General features: G+C 49.0%; 2 protein-coding genes across 2 annotated transcripts in view; one reads left to right on the top strand and one right to left on the bottom strand.

The window, feature by feature from the left end:
* The window catches only part of LOC311216457 (antigen WC1.1-like), a gene marked incomplete at both ends in the record, with an annotated part of 568,360 nt that overhangs the window by 65,490 nt on the left and 475,346 nt on the right, over window positions 1–27,524 (top strand). The window lies entirely within an intron of this gene.
* LOC311216645 (olfactory receptor 14J1-like) lies at window positions 1,220–15,426 on the bottom strand (the record flags this gene model as incomplete). The annotated part of the gene is made up of 2 exons (XM_084298174.1): window positions 1,220–1,722; window positions 14,985–15,426. 2 exons carry the CDS (start codon window positions 15,424–15,426, stop codon window positions 1,220–1,222), a joined length of 945 nt encoding a protein of 314 aa, XP_084154300.1.

Raw genomic sequence — 27,524 nt, 5'->3', positions numbered from 1 at the left:
TTCCAATATGACGGATAGTGGCTTAGGAACTTCATCTGCCCAGTTCCTCAGAACCCTGGCATGCACCTGATTGGGTTTCGTGGAGTCGTGCACCTTCAGGTTCCTCATGTAGTTTCAAACCTTTTCTCTCTCTACAAGGAAATGGACTTCATTTCCCCCATCTCTGCCTTGACATTCTGTGACTGGGGAGGTGTGGAATGGGCTGGTGAGAAAGTCCAAAAAGGTGCTGAGTACCTTAGCCTTTTCCATGTCATTTGTAACCAGGTTCCTTGTGATGCTTTTTACAGAGTGTACAATTTCTTTGCTGCCTTATGTATCTACAGAAACCCTTCTTGTTATTCTTTGCATCCCTAGCCAAGTTTCTCTCTAGCTGTGCATTGGCTTTCCTGATCCCATCCCTGAACTCCTGGGCCATTTCTCTATAATTTTCCCAGTTTGTTTGTCCCTACCTACATTGCGTTTGCTCTTCCTTTCCATGCTTTAGTTTGATTATGACATCCCGACTCAGCCACGTTGGTCTCCTGCCTCCCTTGTCTTATTTCTTCACTACCCCAGGAAACCTTGGCAGTGCACTCAGGATACCTCTTTGGTTCCAGAGATGCTAGTAGGGAGGCCAGGTCTTCTACAGCATTCAAAGCATTTGTGACAGATTCAGTGATGATTGGATGAAGCCTCAAGTATTGTAAACCCAAGGGATAAACTGTTAGTACGATTCTCTACAGGAAAAGACAAACTCTGAGAACTGTGCAGAGAAGAGGAAACAAGTTCTTGATGGTACAAGGTTTCTTGTGGTCAATTTCTCAGTGACTTCTGGAACTCATAGTTTCTCATACTGCAGGTGAGGGAGTTCAATGTTAGAGATGTCACCGAGTACAGAACTGCCAGCACTCCGTCTGATGATGGGAAGCAGATGGAGAGGACCTTCAGGGAGGAAAAATGAGGTGCTGGAGGCATATGGAAAATGCTTTGCATTGATGCCAGGGCTCTGCACTGAAAAAAATAATCCTCTTTTAATGAATAGAATAAACACAGGAGTCCACCTGTCATGTGACAATAGACACATTTGCAGAAGGCCTCTAATTCAGTCTGACTGTATTCTTGTCCCTTCTGAAGCAGAATGAATGCAAGTACTTGTGTACAAACATGGTTACAGAATGCCCCAAAGCTCAACACTAGTCTGAGGTCAATTCGAGATTACTTGTGAAGAGAGACAGATAGATTATTCTTTCTTAGTTACCACCAGCAGGATCAGTTTCTTCAGTGCCCCTTTTAACTCCTGGTTCCTCATGCTGTAGATGACGGGGTTCACTGCTGGAGACACCACCGAGTACAGAACTGTCACCACCATATCCAAGGATGGGAAAGAGATGGAGGGGGGCTTCAGGTAGGCAAACATTATTGTGCTGATAAAGAGGGAAACCACGGCCAGGTGAGGGAGGCATGTGGAAAAGGCTTTGTACCGTCCCTGCTCTGAGGGGATCCTCAGCACAGCCCTGAAGATCTGCACATAGGACAGCACAATGAAAACAAAACATGCAAAGAGTAAACACGCTGTAACCACAATAAGCCCACCTTCTCTGAGGTAGGCATCTGTGCAGGAGAGCTTGAGGATCTGGGGAATTTCACAGAAGAACTGGTCCAGGGCATTGCCTTGGCAGAGTGGGAGGGAAAAGGTATTGGCAGTGTGCAGCACAGCATTGAGAAAGCCACTGCCCCAGGCAGCTGCTGCCATGTTGACATAAGTTCTGCCACCTATGAGTGTCTCCTAGTGCAGGGGATTACAGATGGCAACATAACGGTCATAGGCCATGACAGTGAGAAGTAAATATTCTCCTCCAATCAAAAACACAAGCAGGAAGACCTGTGCAGCACATCCAGAGTAGGAAATGGCCCTAGTGTCCCACAGGGAGTTGGCCATGGCTTTGGGGAGAGTGGTGGAGATGGATCCCAAGTCAAAGATGGAGAGGTTGAAGAGGAAGAAGTACATGGGGGTGTGAAGGTGACAGTCGCAGGCTATGGCTGTGAGGATGAGGCCGTTGCCCAGAAGGGCAGCCAGGTAGATGCCCAGGAAGAGCCCGAAGTGCAGGAGCTGCAGCTTGCGTGTGTCTGCGAATGGCAGGAGGAGGAACTCAGTGGGTAAGCTGCTGTTGGACATTTTCTCCCTGTGGGCCCTGATGACTGTCCCAAGAGAAAAAGACAGTTGAAGAGTTAGAACAGTCTTCTCTGCACAAAACCAAAGCCATTTCTCATAGATTCTCCCCCACAATACGCCTATCCTCTGTCCTTTTTGGCAAGACCTTGCTGCAGTTCTCTGCCAGGACCTCTGTTTTCTGCTGTCTGAGTATGCCATGAGGGGTAGGACCTCCGTCCATACACTCCCAAGGAGTAGCTCATTCTCTAATTCTGTGGTACCTGGGAGCAGGGGGGATGCAGGTCCAATATTCAGGAGCTCTCAGGCAAAATCCCTCTGAACACTGAAGGGCTTGTCAGCATCTGTACCCAGGAGTGCTGGAACGCCACAGCCCTATGAATATATGGGTGTGGTAGAAGCCACGAGGTTAGTGCTTGACTGCAGCTGAAACTGCTGTCCCCAGAGGGTCAGACAACAATGGCAAGAGACAGACAGGTGGAGAAAAGAAGTGAAAAGAAGCGAAAAGAAGCGAAGAGAGAAGCGAAGCGAAGCGAAGCGAAGCGAAGCGAAGCGAAGAGAAAAGAAAAGAAAAGAAAAGAAAAGAAAAGAAAAGAAAAGAAAAGAAAAGAAAAGAAAAGAAAAGAAAAGAAAAGAAAAGAAAAGAAAAGAAAAGAAAAGATGGTCTAGGAGAGAGAGGCAATGAAGCATTCAATCTGAGCATTCAAGCAAGGCTTCCTTTTTCCTAGATGAATTGGGGATTGGCAAGGAGAGGTGAAGGGAGGGCGGTGGTGGCGGTTGCTCAGAGGTAGGGATCTGCACTGGATGACATGGCAGGAGGTTTGCCTGTATTGCCCAGACACAGGATTTTACTTAAATATTTCCTCTTAGTGCCTACCCCTGTCTCTGTGCTTGGAGCTGTCCCTGCTGGGAGCTGCTTCTCTGTCCCTAAGTCTGTGCCCTACCTTGGCTCACAGACCCCATGCCCTGTGCTGTGTGCTCAGCTCTGCCCTGCAGACACCTCCAGGGCAGGGAACAGCCCAGGAGCATCACCACTTGTTGTGGTTTAGCCCTGCAGGCAGCACAGCACCATTCGGTGTCACTTCCCCACAGCACCATTCGGTGTCACTTCCCCACAGTGGGATGGGGGAAAGAATCAGAAAAAAAGTAAAGCACATGGGTCAAGTTCAGGAAGGTTTAATAGCAAAGTAAAGGGGAAAAAATGAAACAAGGAAAAGAAAACATGAGACAAGTGATAGACAGTGGAGATGCACACCACCAGCTGTCTGATGCCCAGCCAGACCCCAAGCAACGGTAGCACCCACAAAGAACTCCCCTAGTTTTAGTGCTGATCATGGTGTGATATGGTATGCACTATGTCTTTGTCGACTTTTGGTCAGCTGTCCTGCTTCTGTCCCCTCACATCTTCTTGGGCTCCCCCAACCTCCTTGCTGGCAGGGCTGCAGGAGAAGCTGAAAAGTCCTTGATTCAGTGTAAGCACTGCTCAGCAGTGTGTTACCAGCATTCTTCTCGTCCTAAATCCAAAGCACAGCACCATAACAGCTACTGGGAAAGAAATTAACTCTATCCGAGCCAAGACCAGCACACTATGTTTGCAGGCACCTCACACAATCCCTGATAACATCAGAAGGGGGACGTTATCCTTATCTACAGGCTGACGGTTGCTGAGGTTCCTTGTAAACCTCATGGTGACACTTTAGGAATCTGAGCCCTTCCTCTAAACCTGACATCTGTATCTGCTGAGTGCTGAGCCTGGCAGGTGGCAGAGGCCCTGCCCCTGCACACAGCCCCTGGGGCACAGCAGGGACCGTGCTCTGCACCACAGCCCTGGGCACCCCTGCCGGCACCCTGCCAGCACAGCCTGCAGCCGGCCCCATATGAATGAACCCTCATGTCCTGTACTTCTGACAACTGTGTCTGGTTTACCCTGCTCTGGAGCTTGTCATTCTTCTCTACAGTAGAGGAAGTAGAGAGTCCTCCTGAAATATCCTATAGGCTGTGCAATTTGCCAGCAAATCTGGAGATGGAACCAGGAACAGCAGCTGCACTGCCTCACTGCAGCCAGAGACTTACCATGTTAGAGCTGTGAAGATTTCTTCCGCAGTGAGCTCTCAGCATCCCCCCTCCACACTGCCTTTAACATCTCCATCCCTTCTCTCAGCCACTCTTGTCCCCTGCAGGCAGTGCCCCCAGCCCTGTTGCTGCACTGTGCAGAGGAGCTGCTCCTGGGCAGAGCTGTCTCTCTGCAGCGCTGCCCTCTTGCCAGGAGCTCCCCTTGGCCCCAGGAGCCCAGCCCAGTTCAGCAGCACAGCTCCAGACCAAGGCTTTGCTGCCTCTTTACTTCTTGTCTCCCTTCAGATGTCCCTGGGGCTCCAGGGCTGACACCTCCTGCAACAGTTACTTTTGCAGAACATACTTTGAAGTCAACTGAGATAATTACCAAATGTCCCTTTAAAACAGCAGAGAGAGACTGATTACAGAATTACGGCTAGTCCTTGGAGAGTTTTATTGTCACTAAAAGGTGCAAAAGTTCCCTCTGGAAAACTCTGTTCATGGCCAATAACAAATAGGACACACAGGCAGGAATAGGAAGGTGCTAGCTACTCTTGTGGTATGCACTAATCCATCTGAGGCATCTCATCCCCAGCTGGAAACCCTTGATCCATGTGATGAGCCTTTTGTGATGAAGAACCCCTCACACTATCCACAAACCCACGGGAGCATGTTCAGTTGGATCCGTTCAGTGTGGCCTCTATGTGTGTGAGCAGCTGGAGTGCATGGAGCTCTGCCTGGGGATGAGTGAGGATCTGACAGTGAGCTGATGGGTCAGGAGTAAAGGGAGGGTAGGGACAGGGGACATTATAGTGGGAGTCTGCTGCAGGCCACCTGATCAGCAAAACCAGCACATGAGGCCCTCTATACTCAGACAGAAGTAGCCTCACATTCAAAAGCCCTGGTCCTCAGGGGGGACTTCAACCACCCTGGTATCTGTTGGAGGGACAGCACAGCAGGGCATAGTCAATCCGGGAAGGTCCTGTTATGCATTAATGATACCTTCCTTCTCCCATTGATAGTGGAAAGAAGTGCTATGGTGGACCTCGTTCTCAGCAACATGGAGGGGCTGGTGGGGAATCACAGAATCACAGAATTTCTAGGTTGGAAGAGACCTCAAGATCATCGAGTCCAACCTCTGACCTAGCACTAACAGTCCTCCACTAAACCATATCCCTAAGCTCTACATCTAAACTTCTTTTAAAGACCTCCAGGGATGGTGACTCCACCACTTCCCTGGGCAGCCTGTTCCAGTGTCTAACAACCCTTTCGGTAAAGAAGTTCTTCCTAACATCCAACCTAAAACTCCCGTGGCGCAACTTTAGCTCATTCCCGCTTGTCCTGTCACCAGGCACGCGGGAGAATAGACCAACCCCCACCTCACTACAGCCTCCTTTAAGGTACCTATAGAGAGCAATAAAGTCGCCCCTGAGCCTCCTCTTCTCCAGGCTGAACAAGCCCAGCTCCCTCAGCCGCTCCTCGTAGGACTTGTTCTCCAGACCCGTCACCAGCTTCATCACCCTTCTCTGAACTCGCTCAAGCACCTCGATGTCCTTCTTGTAGTGAGGGGCCCAAAACTGAACACAGTACTCGAGGTGTGGCCTCACCAGAGCCGAGTACAGGGGGACAATCACTTCCCTAGCCCTGCTGGCCACACAAGCCAGGATGCTGTTGGCCTTCTTGGCCACCTGAGCACACTGCTGGCTCATATTCAGCCAACTATCCACCAATACTCCCAGGTCCTTCTCTGCCAGGCAGCTTTCCAACCACTCATCTCCCAGCCGGTAGCTCCACTTGAGGTTATTGTGCTCCAGGTGAAGGACCCGGCACTTGGCCTTGTTGAACTTCATGCAGTTGACCTCAGCCCATCAGTCCAGCCTATCCAGATCCTCCTGCAAAGCCTTCCTACCCTCACGCACATGACTGAGAATTTGCTTGAGAAAGTGAATCTCAAGGCCAACCTGGGCTGCAGTGACTGTAAAATGGTGAAGGTTAGGATCCTAAATTCAGCAAAGAGGGAGCACAGCAATCTCACTACCCTGGACTTCAGGAGAGCAGACTTTCGCTTCTTGGGGCATCTCCTTTGTGGAGTCCCATGGGACAGAGCCCTTCAGGAAAGAGGGTCCAAGGAGGATAAAGCTGCTTAGTCTTCAGGGATCACCTCTTCCAAGCTGTGGTGTTTTTACTTGGGTGGGCAGCTGAGCTCCAACACAACTGCTCTATCCTTCCCCCTTCTTCAAAGAGGAAAGGGGGAGAAAATACAATGCAAAGAGCTCAAGGGTTGACATAAGGATAGGGAGATCACTCAGCAATTATTGTGATTGTTAAAACAGACTCAGAGTAGGGAGATAGATAGTAAAATTTACTGCCTATTACTAACAAGCTAGAGAGGTGAGAAACAATGTAAAGAAACCCCAAAGCACTTTTCCCCATCCACCCTCTTCCACCTCCTCCCCCCAGGCAGCACAGGTGAACAGGGAAAGGGGGCTGTGGTCAGTCTATAGTGCTTCATCTCTGCTGCTCTCTTCCCCTGCTCCAACGTGGGGTCCTTCCAACAGGATGCTGTCCTTCCCAAACTGATCCTGAGTGGGCTTCACACAAGCAGCAGCTCTTCAAGAACTGCTCCAGATATGGGTCCGTACCACAAAGTCTATCCCTCAGGAGCACTCTGCTCTAATCTGGGTCCCCCACAGTTAGCAGCTTCTGCCAGGTCACCTGCTCCTGCTTGGGCTCCTCTCCACAGCCTACTGCTCCGTCCTGGTATCTGCTCTGACAGGGGTCTTCCACAGGCCGCAGCCTCCTTCAGTGCAGGTTCACCTGCTCCACCATGGTCTCCTCCATAGGCTGAAGCATGGAGACCTGATCCATCGTGCTATATATGGGGCTGCAGGGGACAACCTGCTCCACCACGGTCCTCAACACAGGCTGCAAGAGAATTTCTGCAGAGGGGGGAGAACACCCTCCCCCTCCTTCTTTACCACCTTTGGCCTCTGCAAGGCTGTTTCTCACTCCTCTCTCTCCCAGCTGCTTTTGAGCAGCAGTTTTCTTTTTTCTTCTTCTTTTTTTTTTTTTTTTTCTTTTCTTTTCTTTTCTTTTCTTTTCTTTTCTTTTCTTTTCTTTTCTTTTTTTTTTTTTTTTTCCTCTTTCTTAAGTATGATCTCAGAAAGGCGCAAACAACATCAGTTATCGTCTTGGCTCTGGACAGTGGCAAGCCCCTTATCTAACATGGGACAGCTTCTGTATTCTTCTAACAGAAGCTACTCCTGAAGCCCCCCACTAAAAAACCTTTGCCATGTTAACCCACTACACCTTCTTTTTTGTAATTGACTTTGGTCAGTTTCTCCTTGATCATCCATGCAGATCACCTGTCATTTTTGACTGACTTCCTCTTTGCTGGGATGCATCATTCCTGAGCTAGGAGGAGGTGATCCTTGAAGAATAGCCAGCATTCCTGGACCCTTTTATCTCCAGGGCTTTGTCCCACGATGCTCTACAAAACAGATCAATGAAGGGGTCATAATCCGTCCAGGGTTGGGAGCTTACTCTGTGCCCTCTGTCCTGCTTGACAGATGGTGAACACCACCAGTTCATGGTCACTGCAGCTAAGGCTGCCCTTTGGATTCACATTCCACACCAGCCTCTCATTGCTGCTGAGAATGAGGTCCAGCATAGCACTAGATACTTCAGAGTAAATGAAATCTATCTAAATGAACTGGGTCCAGCCAGACCCAGTATACTGGGTAAAATCTTGAGATGCAGCCAGAGGAGCACAACTGGAGCTGGAATGTAGAAAGCCTCAGCTCTTCTGAGACAGTGGGGCCTGTCTTGTTGGAGGCTGAAGGGAGCAGAGGAATCCATACCTCCTTACAGACATGATTCCTCTTTCTAGCATGGGAGGTGCATAGGGGCCTCTCCTAGTAGCCCAGGGCAGCACGTCCATGACTCCTCCCGCATGTTGGACTTCCACTGCAGGAGAAGCATTTCATCTGCCTCTGCCCTAGCTGAAAATGCATAACAGGACACCCCAGTGGACATTTTTGTTTGTGTTGCTGCTGCTAAGGACAAGAGATATGCATCCCAGTCTAACTTGGGAGCCTCACACTGAAACGTAGGTGCAAGGGGTCTATGTCCAAGCCTGATACGTGGACTCCTTATCTTGGTGGTGATGTTCAAGGAAGAGAAGCATTCTTTTGTCTGTACCCTGCAAGGCAGTGCATAGCAGCTGTCCCAGTCTATGTCTTTTGTACCTCCTGTAGCCACTGCCAATGGAGGACAGTCACCTTTGTGAGGAATGTTTTAACAATTCGTGTCCATAAAGAACAATTCTGTTTGAATCCTGTCTGCCTCTGGGCCCTGCACTGGCAATTCAATTCTTGAACCACAGATGCAGTGTGTCCCAGTCTCCCCCTCATTCTAGTCAATTTATCACTTCTTAAATTTATGAACCTGTTTGCTTTTGTTATTCCGGACTTCTATTTCTAACACTGCTATAGATGTGTCTGTGAATGACTGGGGAAGAGTGTTTTAATTACTCATGAAGCTGTTTGTGTTTGATGTCTGGGAGTTTCAGAACAACTGATAACAACTAGTGACTGTTATGGGATACTATGTGGATCTTTGGTATCTGGTTAGAGGGGCCGAGAGATTAAGAGGAAGGAAAAAGAAGCTGAAGGACGGCTGGGAGACAAGACTTGCAGAGAATGTTCTATAAACTTGGCATGGTGCCCAGTAAGTACAAAGGGGGAGAGGAAGACTACGAGCCTTCAGCATGAAAGACCCCTAGAAACCCCCAGAAGAGACCCCAGAGGAGACTGCGCATGCTCCAGTAGGAGGGACTGCACCCCGGAAGCTAATTTTAATAATCTATTTTTTTTAGAATTAGTAATGAATATGTATTAGTCTAGGAGCATAAAAATCAGCTGCTTGATGTAACTGGTGTGTGCGTCCTGGTGGAGCGGAGACTCCCAGTGCACCCAGCGCTGTTTGCTTACCTCTATTCCTTTATATTCTTTCAATAAATCCTATTTTTTTATTTAATCCTAATTTGAATCCTGAGCCATTTATAACACCTTGAAGGCCTATGCCATGCTCTTCAGATCCATGCAGAGTTTTCAGATACCCAGAAGTATCAGAAATGGCCCCGGAAACCAATATCTAGGTTAACCCATTGTTTTTATTCACAGCCTGTCATCCACATCGTATATATCCTATAATTGTGATCCCTGGTAGGCTAAAGCAGCCCTGTGTTTCAATTCTCTTCTCCTGTGTTGAGCAAGGATGCTGCCAGCTGGCACTGAGCAAACCAGGATCTTTGTAAGGAAGCCTCAGAAACCTAGGGTATAAAAAGGATTGAAAGCTTTTTTTTTTTTTTTTTTTTTTTTTTTTTATCATCCCTGGAGATTTCATTTCACTTAATTGCTTTGATTAAGGTACTCATTCATGGTGCCAATTTATTCCTTCAATGTGAGAATGTTGTTTGATATGTTACACCAAGTGTTTATGATAGTCTTCAGTATATTAGAATCACAGAATCACAGAATCACAGAATTTCTAGGTTGGAAGAGACCTCAAGATCATCGAGTCCAACCTCTGACCTAACGCTAGTAGTCCCCACTAAACCATATTCCTAAGCTCTACATCTAAACGTCTTTTGAAGACTTCCAGGGATGGTGACTCCACCACTTCCCTGGGCAGCCTGTTCCAATGCCTAACAACCCTTTCATTAAAGAAGTTCTTCCTAACATCTAACCTAAAACTCCCCTGGCTCAACTTAAGCCCATTCCCCCTCGTCCTGTCACCAGGCACATGGGAGAACAGACCAACCCCCACCTCACTACAGCCTCCCTTGAGGTACCTATAGAGAGCGATAAAGTCGCCCCTGAGCCTCCTCTTCTCCAGGCTGAACAAGCCCAGCTCCCTCAGCCGCTCCTCGTAGGACTTGTTCCCCAGGCCCCTCACCAGCTTCGTCGCCCTTCTCTGGACCCGCTCAAGCACCTCAATGTCCTTCTTGTAGTGAGGGGCCCAAAACTGAACACAGTACTCGAGGTGCGGCCTCACCAGAGCTGAGTACAGGGGGACAATCACCTCCCTAGCCCTGCTGGTCACACTGTTTCTGATACAAGCCAGGATGCCGTTGGCCTTCTTGGCTACCTGAGCACACTGCTGGCTCATATTCAGCCGACTATCAACCATCACTCCCAGGTCCTTCTCAGCCTGGCATCTTTCCAACCACTCATCTCCCAGCCTGTAGCTCTGCTTGGGGTTATCACGCCCCAGGTGCAGGACCCGGCACTTGGCCTTGTTGAACTTCATGCAGTTGACCTCAGCCCATCGGTGCAGCCTATCCAGATCCTCCTGCAGAGCCTTCCTACCCTCAAGCAGATCGACACACACACCTAACTTGGTGTCATCTGCGAACTTACTGAGGGTGCACTCGATGCCCTCATCCAGATCATAGATGAAGATATTAAAGAGGACCGGCCCCAGCACCGAGCCCTGGGGAACGCCACTAGTGACTGGCCTCCAACTGGGCTTGACTCCATTTACCACGACTCTTTGGGCCCGGCTATCCAGCCAGTTTCTAACCCAACGAAGCGTGCGCCAGTCCAAGCCAAGAGCAGCCAGTTTCTTGAGGAGAATGCTGTGGGAGATGGTGTCAAAAGCCTTGCTGAAGTCAAGGTAGACCACATCCACAGCCTTTCCCTCGTCCACCCAGCGCGTCACTTTGTCATAGAAGGAGATCAGGTTCGTCAAGCAGGATCTGCCTTCCATAAACCCATGCTGACTGGGCCTGATCGCCTGCTTCCCCTGCAAGTGCTGCGTGATGACTCTCAGGAGGATCTGCTCCATGAGCTTCCCTGGCACTGAGGTCAATCGGACAGGCCTGTAGTTTCCTGGGTCAGTCCTCCGGCCCTTCTTGTAGATGGGCGTCACATTTGCTAGCCGCCAGTCAACTGGGACCTCCCCCGATCGCCAGGACTGTTGATAAATGATGGAAAGCGGCTTGGCCAGCTCCTCTGCCAGTTCTCTCAGTACCCTTGGGTGGATCCCATCCAGCCCCATCGACTTGTGCACATCTAAGTGCCGTAGCAGGTCACCAACCAGTTCTTCATGGATAGTGAGGGCCACATCCTGTTCCCCATCCCCTTCCACCAGCTCAGGGTACTGGGTATCCAGAGAACAACCGGTATTGCCACTAAAGACTGAGGCAAAGAAGGCATTGAGCACCTCCGCCTTTTCCTCATCTCTTGTAACTAAGTTTCCCCCCGCATCCAGTAAAGGATGGAGATTCTCCTTAGTCCTCCTTTTTGTGTTGATGTATTTATAGAAACGTTTTTTGTTATCTTTAACGGCAGTAGCCAGATTGAGCTCCAGATGAGCTTTGGCCTTCCTAATTTTGTCCCTGCACAGCCTCGCTACATCCTTAAAGTCCTCCCTAGTGGCCTGCCCACTTTTTCAAAGCTTATAAACCCTCTTTTTTCTCCTAAGATCAAGCCACAATTCTCTGTTGAGCCAGGCTGGTCTTCTTCCCCGCCAGCTCGTCTTTGGGCACGTGGGGACAGACCGTTCCTGCGCCATTAAGATTTCCCTCTTGAAGAGCGCCTAGCCTTCCTGGACCCCTCTGCCCTTCAGAACCGCCTCCCAAGGGACTCTACCAACCAGTGTCCTGAGCAGCTCAAAGTCAGCCCTCCGAAAGTCCCATAAAGCGGTTTTACTGGTCGCCTTCCTGGCCTCGCCAAGAATAGTGAACTCCACCATTTCGTGGTCACTCTGCCCAAGACAGCTCCCGACAATCACATCCTCCACCAGTCCTTCTCTGTTTGTGAAGAGAAGTTCTAGCAGGGCACCACCCCTGGTAGGTTCACTAACCAGCTGCGTCAGGAAGCTATCTTCCACGCTCTCCAGAAACCTCCTAGACTGCTTTCTCAGGGCTGTCTTGTGCTTCCAGGATATGTCAGGGAAGTTGAAGTCCCCCACGAGTACAAGAGCTGAAGATTTTGCAACTTCTGTCAGCTGCCTGTAGAATTCTTCATCCATCTCCTCATCCTGGTTCGGCGGTCTATAGCAGACCCCGACCAGGACACTAGTCTTGTTGTCCCTGGCGATCCTAACCCAAAGGGACTTGACCTTGTCATTCCCAGTTTCGAGTTCTACAACCTCAAAAGACTCTCTAATATAGAGAGCCACACCACCACCCCTTCTGTGCTGCCTGTCCCTTCTAAAGAGCTTATAGCCAGGCATTGCAGTACTCCAGTCATGAGACTGGTCCCACCACATCTCCGTGATGGCAACCAAGTCGTAGCCTGCCTGCTGCACGATGGCTTCCAGCTCCTCCTGTTTGTTATCCATGCTGCGTGCATTGGTGTAGATGCACTTCAGCTGGGCCATTGCCTTATCCTCTGGCCTTGCCATTGTTCCCCCTGGCACAGCCCCAACAATCCTAGCTTCAGCCCCATCCCCCTTCCTACCTAGTTTAAAGCCCTCTCAATGAGCCCTGCCAGCTCCTGGCCCTCCTTTCATGAAGGTCAACAAGGGCACGTGCAGGGTCCTGCCCTGCAGAGGAGTAACCCCAAGCACCAGTACAGACCACTGAAACTGGCCACCCACAGAGGTTTCGGAGTCTCTTTCCTCGGAGATACTCAAAGCATGTATAGATACAGTCCTGGAAATCCTGCTCCTGCTAATGATGCTTGAAGGGCTTCGACTGGACTCTTCCAGTCCTAATTATTAGGTGATTCTGTAATGACAAACAGCTTTACTGAGAATTTTTCTGTGGGACACCATGCTAGTTTGGTTCCTGGAGCCCACGTAGCAGAGCCTCGGGTTGTAAGGGTTTTTAGGGTTAGGGCTTTAGGATTTTTAGGGTTAGGATTGTAAGGGATTTTAGGGTTAGGGTTGGAAGGGTTTTTAGGGTTAGGGCTTTAGGGTTTTTAGGGTTAGGGTTGGAAGGGATTTTAGGGTTAGGGCTTTAGGGTTTTTAGGGGGCAGAGCCAAGTAGCCTGCCTCTCTTGCTGAGTCTACGCCCAGCACTGCAGCCAGCAGGATGGGGTTGTGCCTGTGTGATCCCATTCCCTCCCGCTCCTGCCCTTCCTGGCCCATTTCCTCCTGGGTACCAGCTCATGAAGGCATTTTCAGCGGGTCAAAGCATGTCACCTCCTCCTGCTGCACAGGAGCTGCTCTCCTGGGCCAGGCTAAAGCACCTTTGAGTCACAGACCTCTCATCAGCACTGACTTCTTGCGTGAGCTGCTGGAAATTGTCTAAGAAGCAAGGAAAGCCCAGACGGGTTTTGTTTCCCTCTGGAGGAGGGGAACAAATTTTTTTCCTGCCGGAGGTTATGGGACTGTGGCTCTGTGCTGGGGTGCCGAGGACCTGCTGAGCCTGCTTGCTGTCACTTTGCTTTACCTTCTTTGATCCCGTTGGAAAACTTGCCACCACCCAGAGGAACAGCACGGTTGTGGGAAGCAACACAACCTGACCACCTGCAGCCCCTTCTCCAGGGACATCCGTGCGATCTGTGGCTGTTGTAGGAGTTCAGGGCAACCACAGGGAATTTCAAGTGGCTCAGACCATGTCCTTAGATCCCAGCTATGGTTCTTCATTGAAGGGGACATGAGTCATTCCTCAGGCTCCCTTCCCTGCAACCTCTGTGTCTCTGCTGCCTGTCATTGGACTACAGAGCCCTAATTAGCCCAGGTAGTTTTCCACTTAGCCCTTTGGGTGACGATCTGAAGCTGCATTTTCTGCCCACCCCTACAAACGGGCTGTCTGTGAATAATCCCTGTGCTCTCCTGGGTTCAGACATCAGCATCTGACACGAGTCTTGTCACATGCTGGACACCCCTGAGCAGATATGTCCTGACCAGTCCCATCTCCAGTGGCTCTGGGCACCCACAGGTGAGAGCTGAATCCATCCCAAAATTCCCTATAAAATCACCCGATGATCTCATCCGCACATGGAGAACACAAGGTTAACAGCAGGCCCTGTTAGGGTGCAATTTCTTGAGTGTATTCTTGACTCCATCAAATGGAAAAAAGTCTCAAACTTCAGACACAGCACTGAAGACATCCCCTTTTATTACAGAGAGGTGGAAAAGGAGTCCAGCTCTGACATAAATACATTTAAAGGTGGCTTCTGGGACAAAAGGAATTGGGCTTGTGCCTCTGGAGGAGTGAGACAAATCCAGACATTCATGCCCAAACAGGGTAGTCAGAGAAAAATGTCCAAAGCACAAGAAAACAAACAAACAAACTGCAACAACAACAAAAAATGTGCATAAATATGGGTGGCTTAGTCCTGCTGAAGTACTGCCAACAGAATCAGTTTTTTCAGGGAATCCTTCAGCTCCTGGTTCCTCATGCTGTAGATGAAGGGATTCAGCGTTGGAGGCACCACCGAGTACAGGACTGCCACCACCTGATCCAGGGATGAGGAGGAGATGGAGTGGGGTCTCAGGTAGGCAACTGTGCCAGTGCTGATGAACAGGGAGACCACAGCCAGGTGAGGGAGGCACGTGGAAAAGGCTTTGTGCTGGCCCTGCTCAGAGGGCATCCTCAGCACAGCCCTGAAGATTTGCACATAGGACAGCACAATGAGAACAAAACACCCCAAAGCTAAACAAAGACTAACTGCAATGACCCAAAGTTCCCTGAGGTAGGCATCCGAGCAAGAGAGCCTGAGGATCTGGGGGACTTCACAGAAGAACTGGTCCAGGGCATTGCCTTGGCAGAGTGGTATGGAAAATGTATTGGCCGTGTGCAGCAGGGAATAGAAAAAACTTCCACCCCAGGCAGCTGCTGCTGTTTTCATACAAGCTCTACTGCTCATAAAGGTCCCGTAGTGCAGGGGCTTGCAGATGGCAACGTAGCGGTCATAGGCCATGACGGTGAGAAGGGAATATTCTGCTCCAAGCAAGAAGAAGAGAAAAAAGACTTGGGCAACGCATCCTGAATAGGAGATGGTCCTGGTGTCCCACAGGGAATTGGCCACGGCTTTGGGAACAGTGGTGGAGATGGACCCCAGGTCGAGGAGGGCGAGGTTGAGGAGGAAGAAGTACATGGGGGTGTGGAGGCGGTGGTCGCTGGCTATGGCTGTGAGGATGAGGCCGTTGCCCAGGAGGGCAGCCAGGTAGATGCCCAGGAAGAGCCCGAAGTGCAGGAGCTGCAGCTTGCGTGTGTCTGCGAATGGCAGGAGGAGGAACTCATTGGGGAAGCTGCTGTTGGACATTTGCTGGTGTTATAAATGGCTCAGGATTCAAATTAGGATTAAAATAAAAATAGGATTTATTGAAAGAATATAAAGGAATAGAGGTAAGCAAACAGCGCTGGGTGCACCGGGAGTCTCCGCTCCACCAGGACGCACACCAGTTACATCAAGCAGCTGATTTTTATGCTCCTAGACTAATACATATTCATTACTACTTCTAAAAAAATAGATTATTAAAATTAGCTTCCGGGGTGCAGTCCCTCCTACTGGAGCATGCGCAGTCTCCTCTGGGGTCTCTTCTGGGGGTCTCTAGGGGTCTTCCATGCTGAAGGCTCGCAGTCTTCCTCTTCCCCTTTGTACTTACTGGGCACCATCCCAAGTTTACAGAACACCTTCTTCAAAACACCTTCTTCAAATCTTGTCTCCCAGCCGCTTTTCAGCTTCTTTCTCGGCCCCCCCCTAACCAGATACCAAAGATCCACATAGTATCCCATAACAGTCACTAGTTGTTATCAGTTGTTCTGAAACTCCCAGACACACGGGTAATTAAAACATTCTTCCCCAGCCATTCACAGACACATCTATAGCAGTGTTAGAAATAGAAGTCCGGAATAACAAAAGCAAACAGGTTCATAAATTTAAGAAGTGATAAATTGGCTAGAATGAGGAATGAGGGGGAGACTGGGACACACTGCAGCTGTGGTTCAAGCATTGAATTGCCAGTGCAGGGCCCAGAGGCAGACAGGATTCAAACATTTCAAACAGAATTGTTCTTTATGGACACGAATTGTTAAAACATTCCTCACACTGGCTTTGGGTGTATTAGTCTGTCCATTGAGAAATTTAAAGAGGAATTTTAGATAGTGTTTTCTGAGCAAAACCTAAACCAAATTTCCCTGAAACCTTCTCAGCAAGAATCACTGTCTTTTCCCTGTGAAGAATACATGCTACGGCTTGTAAAATATTTAGTTTTTATTTTTATTTTATTTTTTTCCCTAGGGATACAATAATTATCAGGTTAATCCTCTGTGTCCTCTGTGGGCTTCGGAAGTGTCAGTACTACCCTGCTGTATATAGTAAAGAATATCAGGGACTGATCCATTACAATTCTCCTTACTGTCCTTCATGGCAGCAAAACAGAAGCATAGACTCCTGAGAGTGCCTTTCATTTAGATAGTGCAGGCATTGGTGCTCCCCATTAAGAATTTCCCCCAAAGATGGCCTGGGGGTGCTGTGGACCTCTTAGCAGCCTGCCCCAGGCAGCAGGCTCTGGGCACCAGCAGGACCCTGCCTGTCCTGCCTGTTTCAGGGGGCTCCGTCCACCCACAGCTTCTCCCCGCAGTGTCCTGGGCAGTTCCCCGGGCAGGCTGAGTGCTGAGGCTGGCAGGCGGCAGAGACCCTGCCCTGGCACACAGCCCCTGGGGCACAGCAGGGACCCTGCTCTGCACCACAGCCCTGGACACCCCTGCCTGTACCCCGGCTGCACAGCCTGCAGCCAGCCCTGTGAGAAGGAATCCTCGTCTCCTGTCCCTCTGACAGCTTTGGCAGGTAGTCCCTGCTCTGGAACTTGTTCTTCTCCTATCTTAGGAACTCTTAAGTGTCCTCCAGAAAGATCCCATGTGCTGTGGGGTGTGCCAGCAAATCTGCAGATGGCACCAGGAACAACAGCTGTGTTGCCCTGCAGCCACAGACTTACCCTGTTCAGGGCTGTGAAGATTTCTCTCGCAGTGAGCTCTCAGCATCCCCCCTCCACATTGACTTTAACGTCTCCCTCCCTTCTCTCAGCCGCCCTTGTCCCCTGCAGGCAGTGCCCCCAGCCCTGCTGTGCTGTGCAGAGGAGCTGCTCCTGGGCAGAGCTGTCTCTCTGCAGTGCTGCCCGCTTTCCAGGAGCTCCCCTTGGTCCCAGGAGCCCAGCCCAGCTCAGCAGCACAGGGAGCTCTTGACAAGTCCCTGGGCCTCCAGGGGAAACAACTTTGAATCAAACTGATGTAATCACTGCTCTTCCTTCTGTCAGCTAGAGAGAGACACCTACTTCCAGTTATATTTTTTCTCCTGAATCAAAGTAAGAGTTCATTATGGGAATCATTTTTCCTGTCCTTTTATTAGTTAGGACACCCACAAATTGACTGAGAGCTGTATTCTGTTTCTTCCAAGCACTTGTTAAGATTGAGGAGAAGGAATCTTTTTCACAGCAAATGAAATCCCTCTGTCTACACAGACTACACAACCAATTGTTGGCCAGCAAGCTCATGGAATCATAGGATGTTTGGGGTTGGAAGGGACCTTAAGGTCTAGTTCCAGTCACTCTTAAATGGGCAGAGTCACTTCCCTCTAGACCAGTTTGCTCAAGGTTTCATCCAACCTGACATTGGACTCTACCAGGAGAGAGGCATCCACCACTTCTCTGGGCAACCTCTTCCAGTGTCTCACCACCCACTGCGTGAAGAGTTTCTTCTTTATATCTGATCTAAATCTACTCTTTTCTAGCTTAAAAGCACTGCCCCTTGTCCTATCATTACACTCCCTGATAGAGTTTCTCCAGATATTTCTCCAATCTTTCTCTCCCTGTTCTGTTAAGAGAGAGGAGGGAGAGAGTGGCTGTCTGGTGCTTGGCTACCTCCTGGGGATAAAGCACAACACATCTGGGGCACAAACCTAACCAACAAGTGGTAAAGGATGCAGTGAAGGGAGCCAGACCTGGTCAGTCACACTGACTGGTGAGAGCATGGGAGAGAGAGAAAATGCTTTTTCCAGCGAGGTTATCTGACCAGGAATCTTGTCAGTTGGGAAACCAAGGGAAAACAGTGAATACTAGTAAAAGGGAATGTCCAATGACGAGAGGCTGAAGAAACTTGGGTTGTCTAGTGTGGAGAAAAGAAGGCTGAGGAGCGACCTCATTGCTTTCAGCCACTGTCTTAGGAGGGCAAGTGGAGAGGGAGCTGATGACCTCTTCTCACTGGTAACTGATCAGAGAAAGTGTGGGAATGGCACATAGATGCACCAGGGGAGGTCCAGACTGGAGAGTAGGAAAAATTTCTGTACTGTGAGGGTGGTCAAACACTGGAATAGGATTCCTTGAGACCTGCTTGTAGTTCTAGGCCTGTCAATGTTCAAGAAGCATTTGGACATTGCCCTCATTGACATGCTGTAACTTTTGTTTAGCTCTGAAGAGGTCAGGTAGTTGGACTAGATGATCTTTGAAGGTCTTTTCCAACTAAACTACTCTGTTCTAGTCTAGTCTAGTCTAGTCTAGTCACTACGCATGTGGGTAGGCCCCATTTATGTATTGGAAGACCACAATAATATCTCCTGGAGTCTTCTTTTCTTCAGGTAATCGCATCTCTCTCAGCTGCTCTTCACAGATGTATTTGGTGTGCACGGCATGCTTTTGGTAGTCAGGTGGTAGGCTGCAGGGGGTTGCTGGATGGTGAAGAACATCAGTTTGAACACTTTGGGTTAGCTCTCCTGGCTGTGTCCCATCACAATGTCCTGCACAATTCCAACCTACATGGCATGGGGTACAGTATGACAAACAGAAACCCTTGATGCTTTGTAGACACTCTCCACGACTGTTTCTAAACACTCTCATAAACATTTACCCTCTGCACTCACACACCTTATCCCTGGAGAACCCCAGTGCAACAGCTGTCTGGAAGAGTGTTTTGTTTTCATCTTTCCTTTAATATGTGACCGAGTCTTAGAAGACGGAAGAGGCTACAAAAGTCTTTGTTTGGAAGGCAAAGTTGAGGCTAAATGAGTCTGGAAAAAAAAAAAAAAAGTCTGAGACATAAATAAAAAGATATGCATTTATTGAGCTATTTAAACAACACTAATTTTTTTTTTGTTTGTTTTACTGATGGTGTGGAGAATGTTAGGAAACATGGCATTTGCCTTTGCAAGTAATACTTCTTGGAGCTAGGATGGACATTCTGCTACTCACCAGGAATGATCCAAGATAACCAAGAGTGGCCTCGCAGGGACATCAGGGAGCTCTCTCTGCTGTCATGGGTGAATCCCGTCAGGTCCCATAGATATGTGTATCCCATTTGGTCAAGTATGCCCTGACCTGATCCACTCCCACCAAGTGTACATCTTCCTTCCAGACTCTCCCCATTCTTCGTGACTAGGGATTCCTGAAGGGCAGTCTTGCCAGTACTGACTGACGTGAAAAAGGAATTCAACACCTCTTGTCTTTTCCCTGTCCTGTATCAACAGATCCTGGGCCTCATTCAGCAGTGGGTCCACATATTCCAGAACCTTTCTTTTGTCACCTGTGTACTTCTAGAAGCTCTTTTTACTGCCTTAGACATCCTTGTCCTAATTCCACTGGAGTTGTGCTTTAGTTTTCCGATATGCTTACATGCTTCCTTACATGCTCAGACAAGGCCTTTGTATTCCTCTCAGGGTATCTGTTCTTTTTTCCACCTTGTCTATGCTTCTTTTCTGCGCTGGAGTTTGGTGAGAAGCTTCTGGTTCATCCATGCAGGCCTCTTGCTGTTTTTACCTGAGTTTGTTTTTCTTGGGTTGGACTGCCCTTGATGTTGGAGGGGGTGGTCCTGGAATATTAACCACCTTTCTTGGACTGCTCTTCAATACAGGGCCTTACTCCAAAGGACTCTTCCAAGTAGATATTGAAGGGGCCAAAGATGGCTCTCCTGAAGAGCTATGCTGCCCTCCCGCAGGATCAACTCCACCATGGTCCATGCGGGGAACATTGTTAACTTATCCTGAGCTTACCATGAACCACAGCCCCCAGATCCCTTTTTTTCAGAGGTATGCTCCATCCACTTGTCCCTCAGTCTATATGTACATTCAGGAATACATGGTCTGATGTACAGAATCTGGCATTAGTTCTTATTGAATTTTATATTGTAGCGACTGACCAATGTTCTGATCTATCAAGATGTTTCTGTAAGGCCCCTCTACCCTCAAGGCAATTGATAGAGCTTCCTAATTTACTAAATGTAGGGCAGTGTCGCGTTAAGGGGTGTAGCTGATTAACCGTTATGGGCCCGGTCGGATTCAGAGTACTGAACCAGTTGGACATTCACCAAAAACACGTTAACCATCTGGGGGTCCGTTTGGACATTCACCAAAAATGCATTAACCGCCTGGGGGTCTGGTTAGATTCAGAACACTGAACTATCACGGATAACCACCCTCACCCTCGTTGCACTCAATGAGAGTTATCACAATGCAATCAAGTATGGTTTATTACAGCAACAGATAATCAGGTTCTTTTGGATTGCCGGCGATAGTGACTGTCTGCAAAAGCAAGCTAGTATGCATAAAATACACAGGTGTTATAGGTGTTGTAGGTGTTACAGATGTTACAGGTGTTATAGATGTTTATAGATGTTACAGATGTTACAGAGGTTATAGGTGTTGCAGGTGTTACAGATGTTACAGGTGTTTACAGGTGTCACAGGTGTGCAGCCTAGAAATAAACGCGTTAAAAGGATCAAAGACTCTATAGAGATTTATAAGCAAGTATTTAGATCTCACCCAAAGGCGTCCCAATGGGGGGGGAAGAGAGGCTCAGCCCGTCGACTGATCCCAGGAGTCAGGAGGTCCTAAGGATGTTGTCCTCAGGATGGTGTCTCCCCTGACGGTGGTATCTTCCTTAACATCCCCTCTCTCTTGGGCCAATTTATATTATTTTCTATCTTTTAGGTGGAGCTTGAGTGGCTCTAGTCAAGCATATCTTAGTTATGATTGGTGTAAAGTTTTCCCGTCTCCGTTTAAAGTAATAGGCTCCGAGGAATTCAGAGCGCATGCTCAGTGAGGGGTGGTCGCACCTTGGAGGCGGGTAGCTCTTGGGATGGAGGTGTGTTTTGGTATTATAATGATATTATAATGAGCAAAAAGTACACTAGGGTCCAGCATTTGTCAAAACATGACAGGTCTTTGGCTTAGGGTGGCAAAAAGTGCAGCTTTGTGCACAAGAACAATCGAGGTCCCATCTGATTACAGAGCCTAGCTGTGGTGTCTCCACTCCACTCTATGCTCCGTGCTGTTCCTTAGAGCTAGCACACCAAGTTTCCCCAGCGCGATAGCATCTAAGGCTGGGAGCCTAGGGAACGCTCAGATAAAGCAGTTATGCACTACCCTGAAAGCCTCTTCAATGCTGTACCTTTTCCTTAAAAATGTGAATGTTAGTTTTATCTTCCTAGTTACTTCAGGCATTTACACCACAGCCCAGGTGAACACATCCTCACTTGGCTGCTCCGATGCTGGGATGCTGGGGCCAGTAGCCTACAATTAGAAGGCAATGAAGCCAAGCAGCTGGGATCCCTCTCTAGAGAAAGGGTAATCAACAAAGTAATCAGGAGAGGAGCACAGGCCCTCAGCCTCTGGAGACGACTCCTGGCAGCTATCAAAGAAAGATATCCCCATGAGGAAGATATTGTATATCACATAGGCAAGTGGACCACTGTGGATAAAGGTCTCCAGCATCTGCGGGAATTAGCTGTGCGGGAGATGATTTATAGTGATTTGGACAATGCCCAGACACCTCAAGACCCCGATGAAGTCCAGTGCACAACATCCATGTGGCGTAAATTTGTGCGGAGTGCACCATCAGCACATGCCAGTACCCTGGCAGCAATTCGCTGGGAGGAGGGGATGGGACCAACAATGTATGATGTCTCCTGCCAGCTTCAACAATATGAAGACAATCTCTCTGCTCCGCTACAGTCCTGTGTCTCATCTGTGGAGAAACTGTCTAAAGGACTTGACAAGCTCGTGGAGAAAGTATATTCCCCCTCATCTAGACAGAGTGATACTTCAGCCACTAAGAATCAGCATTCGCCTGCTCAAGAGAGAGAGTACCCAAGACGTACACCACGTGGCACCTTGTGGTTTTGTCTGCGTGACCATGGGGAAGATATGAGGAAATGGGATGGTGTACCTACTTCAACCCTAGCTGCTCGGGTACGTGAACTGAAAGGAAATACAGCAGCAAGAAGAGGGGCTCCTAAGAGAAATGCTGCTCCAGTTTCTATTGGGCAGTACCCCAGAGGCAGTAGAAGAGCTGATATTATTCTTGACCATGATGAAGGGACCTCTACCTCTCATTTGCAAGAATTAAGTGGCAGACACTCCAGCCAGGACTAGAGGGGCCCTGCCTCTGGCCAGGTAGAGGAGAGGGATAACCGGATTTATTGGACTGTGTGGATCCGATGGCCTGGCACATCAGAACCACAAGAATACAAAGCTTTAGTGGACACTGGCGCACAATGCACCTTAATGCCATCAGGCTACCAAGGGACAGAACTCACCTGTATCTCTGGAGTGACAGGGGGATCCCAACAACTATCTGTACTGGAAGCTGAAGTGAGTCTAACTGGGAATGAGTGGCAAAAGCATCCCATTGTGACTGGCCCAGAGGCTCCGTGTATCCTTGGCATAGACTATCTCAAGAGAGGGTACTTCAAGGATCCAAAAGGATACCGGTGGGCTTTTGGCATAGCTGCTTTGAGCACAGAGAAGATTAGGCAGCTGTCTACCCTGCCTGGCCTTTCAGAAGGCCCTTCTGCTGTAGGATTGCTGAAGGTTGAAGAACAACAGGTACCAATTGCTACTACAACGGTGCACCGACGGCAATATCGCACCAACCGAGACTCCCTGATTCCCATCCATGAGTTGGTTCACCAACTGGAGAGTCAGGGAGTAATCAGCAAGACTCGCTCACCCTTTAATAGTCCTATATGGCCAGTACGAAAGTCTAATGGCGAGTGGAGGCTAACAGTGGACTATCGAGGCCTGAATGAAGTCACGCCACCACTGAGTGCTGCAGTGCCGGACATGCTGGAACTTCAGTACGAACTAGAGTCAAAGGCAGCCAAGTGGTACGCCACAATTGATATTGCTAATGCATTTTTCTCCATCCCTTTGGCAGCAGCATGCAGGCCGCAGTTTGCCTTCACTTGGAGGGGCATCCAATACACCTGGAATCGGCTGCCCCAGGGGTGGAAACACAGCCCTACCATTTGCCATGGACTGATCCAGTCTGCACTGGAGCAAGGGGGAGCTCCTGAGCACCTTCAGTACATTGACGACATCCTCGTGTGGGGCAACACAGCAGAAGAAGTTTTTGAGAAAGGGAAGAAAATAATCCAAATTCTCCTGAAAGCTGGTTTTGCCATTAAAAAGAGCAAGGTCAAGGGGCCTACACAGGAAATCCAGTTCTTGGGGGTAAAATGGTAGGATGGACGTCGCCATATTCCAATGGATGTGATCAATAAAATAACAGCAATGTCTCCGCCAACTAGCAAAAAGGAAACGCAAGCTTTCCTAGGCCTCGTGGGATTCTGGAGAATGCATGTGCCAGGCTATAGTCAGCTTGTGAGTCCTCTATATCGAGTGACTCGAAAGAGAAACTATTTTGAGTGGGGCCCTGAGCAACAACAGGCATTTGAACAAATCAAACAAGAAATAGCTCGTGCAGTAGCCCTTGGGCCTGTCCGTACTGGACCAGCTGTGCAAAATATACTGTACACTGCAGCTGGGGAGCATGGGCTCACCTGGAGCCTTTGGCAGAAAACCCCAGAAGAAACTCGAGGTCGACCTCTGGGCTTCTGGAGTCGGGGCTATCGAGGATCAGAAGCCAATTACACCCCAACTGAAAAAGAAATACTCACAGCATATGAGGGTGTTCGAGCTGCTTCAGAAGTTGTGGGTACAGAGGCACAGCTCCTCTTGGCACCGCGGCTACCTGTGTTACATTGGATGTTCAAAGAGAAAATTCCCACTACACACCATGCAACTGATGCTACATGGAGTAAGTGGATAGCGTTAATTACACAGCGGGCTCGAATGGGAAAACCCAATCGCCCAGGAATCCTGGAAGAGATTATGGACTGGCCGGAAGGCAGAGATTTCGGAGTGCCAACAGAAGAGGTAACCCGTGCTGAAGAGGCACCACCATACAATGAGTTGCCAGAAGACAGAAAGCAGTATGCGTTGTTTACCGACGGATCCTGCCGTGTGATAGGGAGCCATCGGAAATGGAAAGCTGCTGTGTGGAATCCCATACGACGAGTTGTGGAAGCCATGGAAGGGGAAGGTGAGTCGAGTCAGTATGCAGAAGTAAAAGCCATACAACTAGCCCTAGATATCGCCGAAAGAGAAAATTGGCCAGTATTGTATCTTTACACTGACTCATGGATGGTGGCAAATGCTCTGTGGGGGTGGCTGCAGCAATGGAAAGAGAGCAACTGGCAGCGCAGAGGTAAGCCTTTCTGGGCTGCTACCCTGTGGCAAGATATTGCTGCCCGGGTAGAAAACCTGGATGTTAAAGTACGTCATGTAGATGCCCACATGCCCAAGAGTCACACTACTGAAGAACATCAGAACAACAAAGAAGTGGATCGAGCTTCGAAAATTGAAGTGGCTCAGGTGGACCTAGACTGGGAACGTAAGGGTGAGCTGTTTGTAGCTCGATGGGCCCATGAAACATCAGGACATCCGGGGAGAGATGCCACTTACAGATGGGCTCGTGATCGAGGGGTGGACTTGACCATTGAGGCCATCACACAGGTTACCCATGAGTGTGAGACTTGTGCTGCAATCAAGAAAGCCATGAAGGTAAAATCTCCCTGGAACAGGGGGAGATGGCTAGGGTTTCAATATGGTGAGGCCTGGCAAATTGACTATATCGGACCACTCCCAAAAACTCGCCAAGGCAAACGGTACATACTCACCATGGCAGAAGCAACTACTGGGTGTCTGGAAACATACCCTGTAAACCATGCCATGGCCCGAAACACTATCTTGGGCCTGGAAAGACAAGTATTGTGGCGTCATGGTACACCAGAGAGAATTGAGTCTGACAATGGGAGTCATTTCCGAAACAATCTTGTTACCTCCTGGGCAAAAAGGCATGGTATTGAGTGGGTGTACCACATCCCTTATCACCCACAAGCCTCTGGGAAGGTTGAGAGATACAATGGACTGTTAAAGACTATGTTACGAGCATTAGGTGCTGGGACGTGGAAACAATGGGACACAAATCTACCAGAAGCCACTTGGCTAGTTAACAATAGGGGGTCTGACAGCCGTGCTGGTCCTGCCGAAACAAAACCCCTACACACTGTGAAAGGAGCTAAGGTTCCCGTAGTGCATATAGGAAGGTGGATGGGGAAGGCAGTGTGGGTTGCTCCTGCCTCGGGAAAAGGCAAACCCACTCGTGGGATTGTCTTCGCCCAAGGACCAGGGTATACCTGGTGGGTCATGCAAAAGAATGGGGATATCAAGTGTGTGCCTCAAGGAGATTTGACATTGAGAGAAAACTAATCTATAATCTAAGTTATATGTTGTAGGAAGATGCTGTAGGATCAACAACAGGTCAACTTTGCAAGGAGCCGGGCAGTGCAACAAGGACTTGAGCTAAGCTGGTGCTAGTGTCCAGACATCCAACTCCGCCTGCCTTGAGTGGCCACTTTGGCAGATGAAGACCTAATCATCAACAGTTCTTATGAACATTTTCCAAGAAAGACCTATGGAATGAAAAGATACACCTGCCTATTAATCCTGTCCTGTTAAATCCTTGTCCTGTTAAAGGACAAGGGATAATGATGAGAATGCTTGTATGCTAAAGTATGGGGATCTGAGTGTGACACAAATGTTATGGAATAAGGGGTGGAGGTTGTACTGGGTCTGGCTGGAATGTTAACTTTCCCGGCAGCAGCCCATTCAGTGCCGTACTCTGTACTTGTAGCTAGAACAGCAGTGGCACAGCATTGGGCCTTTCTCTAACCCTCCTAGGGGGTGGGCAAAAAGTGAGGAGAGAAACATCACTAGGGCAGCTGACCTAAACCAATCAAAGGGATATTCCATACCATGTGGTGTCACACTCAGCAATAAAAGGTGGAAACAGGAAGAAGAGGGGAGGGGTGGGCTCTCGTTGAGAAGACGTCGGTCCTCCTCTCAAACACCGGCTGCGTGCGTTGAGGCCTTGCTTCAAGGACGTGGTCAATCATCGCTCATTTGTGGGAAGTAGAGAGTAATTTCTTTCCTCTGCACTTCCATATAGCTTTCATTTATTTTGTTTGTTTGTTTTCCTCCCTTTTTCCCCTTTCCCTTTTATTTCCCCTTAGTTAAATTGTTTAGTTCATGGTAGTCTTTATTTAATTATTCTAATTATTTCCCTTTAATTAAATTATCCTTATCTCAACCCGTGAGTTGTTCTTTGCTTTACTTCTCCCCCTCCTCACCTAAAGGAGGGGGAGTGAGAGAGCGGTTGTGGGGTTTAGCTGCCCAGCATGGTAAAACCACCACAGCTCTTCAGGACACTGGTTGGCAGAGTCTCTTGGGAGGCAGTTCTGAAGGGCAGAGGAGTCCAGGAAAGCTGGGCACTCTTGAAGAAGGAAATCTTAAAGGGTCAGGAGCAGTCTGTCCTCATGTGCCAAAAGGCGAGACAACGTGGAAGAAGACTGGCCTGGCTGAACAGAGAGTTGCTGCTAGAGTTTAGGAAGAAAAAGAGGGTTTAGGACATTTGAAAAGAGGGCAGGCCTCTCAGGAGGGCTATCAGGATGTCATGAGGCTGTGCAGGGACAAAATGAGAAAGGCCAAAGCTCATCTGGATCTTACTCTGGCTACGGCTGTTAAAGATATCAGAAAATGTTTTTATAAATACAGAAACACAAAAAGGAGGACTAAGGAGAATCTCCATCCTTTACCGGATACAGGAGGAAACTTAGTGACAAGAGATGAGGAACAGACTGAGGTGCCTAATGCCTTCTTTGCCTCAGTCTTTAGCAGCAAGACCAGTTGTTCTATGGATACCCATCCCCCTGATCTGGGGGAAGAGGGATGATCTGGTGGAACTAGCTGCTGTGTGTCAGAGAGGCTGGGAGTCCAGCAGCAGTGCCATGGGCTGGAAGGATCACAACCAGCTCACTTCTACCTGGGCAGATTCTGGCCCAAGAAGGGAGTGTTTTATAAGTATGGTATTACGAGGGCAGTGGTGCCTCAGAAACTTCAGTAAGTCCAGAAAGTCCAGTAGGAAGCAAATGGCTGTTAAACAGCCCGTGAGTTGACTTCTTTCTGAAGCAGCTGACAGGTCATCCCTTGACTCCTGGCTGGGATCTGTGCCTTTAGGCTCACCTCTGGTGGTC

Source organism: Netta rufina (genome assembly GCF_964035555.1).
Source record: "Netta rufina genome assembly, chromosome: 18".
Classification (NCBI taxonomy): Eukaryota; Metazoa; Chordata; class Aves; order Anseriformes; family Anatidae; genus Netta; species Netta rufina.
The sequence above is the reverse complement of the archived record's forward strand: the minus strand, read 5'-3'. Positions and strand labels throughout refer to the sequence as shown.